General features: G+C 48.2%; 1 protein-coding gene across 1 annotated transcript; it reads left to right on the top strand.

Annotated features, from left to right (window-relative positions):
- Positions 1-438: 438 nt before the first annotated feature.
- On the top strand, positions 439-2,134 carry LOC125527725 (putative inorganic phosphate transporter 1-13). Its single transcript, XM_048692241.1, has 2 exons — positions 439-942; positions 1,070-2,134. The coding sequence occupies exons 1-2, from the start codon at positions 439-441 to the stop codon at positions 2,132-2,134; spliced, it is 1,569 nt and encodes a 522-aa protein (XP_048548198.1).
- The last annotated feature ends 368 nt before the right edge of the window (positions 2,135-2,502 follow it).

The following is a 2,502-nucleotide window of genomic DNA, read 5'->3' as shown; positions in this document are numbered from 1 at the left end:
CACCATTAGTCTTTCAGTTTCATGAGTTCTTTTAGATTTTGTGTTTCATGAGTTTGCATCAGATAGCGCATGGAGATTTCGGTCCTTTCTCAAATATTCATTCCTCTAAACTTAGTGGCCATCTGGACGATGCGGCTACGGTCTCGGATTTTGCAGTTAACCGTATGCTAGTGTCTTGGTGCACAATCATATTCTAACAACTTGACAACGCATGCAGGGCAACATATGTCCCTTAGGAGACAACAATGAACTGTCTTAGGAAAATAAGCCTAATTATTAGTAACAAAACAATAATAATATTTGAACAAAACCTTAACTGCGTGAAAGCAACGTACAATTTCATATGGGACTCTAGGGGCCACTCTACGCACATATACATATCTGTCTGCAGGATCATCACTGCAACAACAACAAACAGCAGGCAAATAGCAAGGAACCATGGCTCGCAACCAGCAGCTGAGGGTGCTGCAGGCACTGGACGTGGCGAGGACGCAGTTGTACCACTTCATGGCGATCGGGATCGCGGGCATGGGCTTCTTCACCGACGCCTACGACCTCTTCTCCCTCTCCCTCGTCGTCGACCTCATCGGCCAAAGGTACTACACAGGCGGCCCGATACCAACCCACATCTCCGTCTACATCAACGCGGCCGCCCTCTGCGGCACTGTGCCTGGGCAGCTCGTCTTCGGTTGGCTTGGCGACAAGATGGGCCGGAAGCGCATCTATGGCGTCACTCTACTCCTCATGGTCTTCTGCTCCCTCGCCTCCGGCTTCACCTTCGGCAAGAGCAATTACAAAAGCGTCGTGACCACGCTCTGCTTCTTCCGCTTCTGGCTCGGCGTAAGCATTGGCGGCGACTACCCACTCTCGGCCACCATTATGTCTGAGTATGCTAACAAGAGGACCCGCGGTGCCTTCATGTCTGCCGTGTTCGCCATGCAAGTAAGGATGACATGCTTGATTATCTAGTTCTTTAGACAAAGGAAGACGATTATTTCCTCCCTGACTGCTTTAATTTATATATGTATCAATTGTAATATAAGCACACTTTATTTCCAACTAATTCCAGGGTTTTGGAAATGTTGTGGCGGGGCTCGTTGGCATGATCACATCACAAGCCTTCAAGAAATCATCGCCAGACAATATAGATTTTGTCTGGCGCATTGTTCTCATATTTGGCGCCGTTCCTGCACTGCTCACCTACTACTGGCGCATGAAGATGCCAGAGACAGCACGGTACACGGCCCTCATAGCCAAGGACGCAGATATGGCTGCAGCGGACATGTCCGCTGTCCTTAGCATGCACATCGCCCCAGAAGAAGACAGTCTCGGTAGCCACGACCAGTATGGCCTCTTCTCCTCGGAGTTTCGCCAACGTCATGGGCTCCATCTCCTCGGTACCACCGTCTGCTGGTTCATCCTTGACGTCACCTTCTACTCCCTCAACCTCTGTATGAAGAACATCTTTACTACAGTCGGGCTGCTTGAAGGTCATGATGACGAAGTCTGTAAGGTTAATAGTTGTCAAGGGGCCAGTTATCATAAAGCCGACAATCCGTTCCAGCGAACAATCGACATCACTGCAGTGCACATGGCCATCGCAGCGGGGTGTACATTGCCAGGATACTTCTTCGCGGTCGCCTTCATTGATCGCATAGGCCGCGTGAAAATCCAATTGCTCGGCTTCACCATGATGACGGTCTTTCAACTCTGTCTTGCCATCCCCTATTATAAATGGCAAGAATGCAACCACAACAAATATGGATTCGCGGTCATGTATGGCTTGATCTTCTTCTTCGCGAACTTTGGGCCAAACACTACGACTTTCATCTTTCCAGCGGAACTCTTCCCGGCACGGTTGCGCTCCACATGCCATGGCATATCGGGGGCGGTCGGGAAGATCGGTGCCATCTTCGGCGTGTTAGCCTTCTCCGTCTTGAGGTGCCGTTTCAGGACCTTGTTGTTTGTCCTTGTTGGTTGCAATCTAGTTGGCATTGTGTTCACTCTTCTACTGCCGGAAACTAAGGGAAAATCTCTTGAGGAGATTACTGGGGAGATAGAAGAAGGTCAGCCTCTGGATGATGCAGCTGCAGTAGTCAATGCAGCTGACGGCATACACGTTGTGCCTGTTTAATTAGCCTTCTTGATTTGATTGATTGGTCTAGATTGTGTCTTCTACTCAAAAGGTTGCCTTGGGGATAGTACATGAAAGTGTATAATCATCTTAATTATCTTGATTATTGTGTATTTGTATAGAATATAAATCGGAATTTAGATCAGTAATTGAAAATGGGGATTAACGTTTTTTCATGTCAGGGAACAACCTATGGTTTTTCTAGAAGTAATAGCCATAAATATCGACACCAGATGAATCCGAAGGTGTGGGGCGAGCGGTCGATAATGCCCTATGTTACTGTGGATACCACTTGATGTGTCCCTACAATATCACAAGCGTACATAATAAGTGGGTGTATGAGGGGCGGAGGGGGTGTATAAGGGCAT

Source organism: Triticum urartu, unplaced genomic scaffold (assembly GCF_003073215.2).
Source record: "Triticum urartu cultivar G1812 unplaced genomic scaffold, Tu2.1 TuUngrouped_contig_4373, whole genome shotgun sequence".
NCBI classification, from domain to species: domain Eukaryota; kingdom Viridiplantae; phylum Streptophyta; class Magnoliopsida; order Poales; family Poaceae; genus Triticum; species Triticum urartu.
This window is presented reverse-complemented; position numbering and strand designations above follow the sequence as displayed.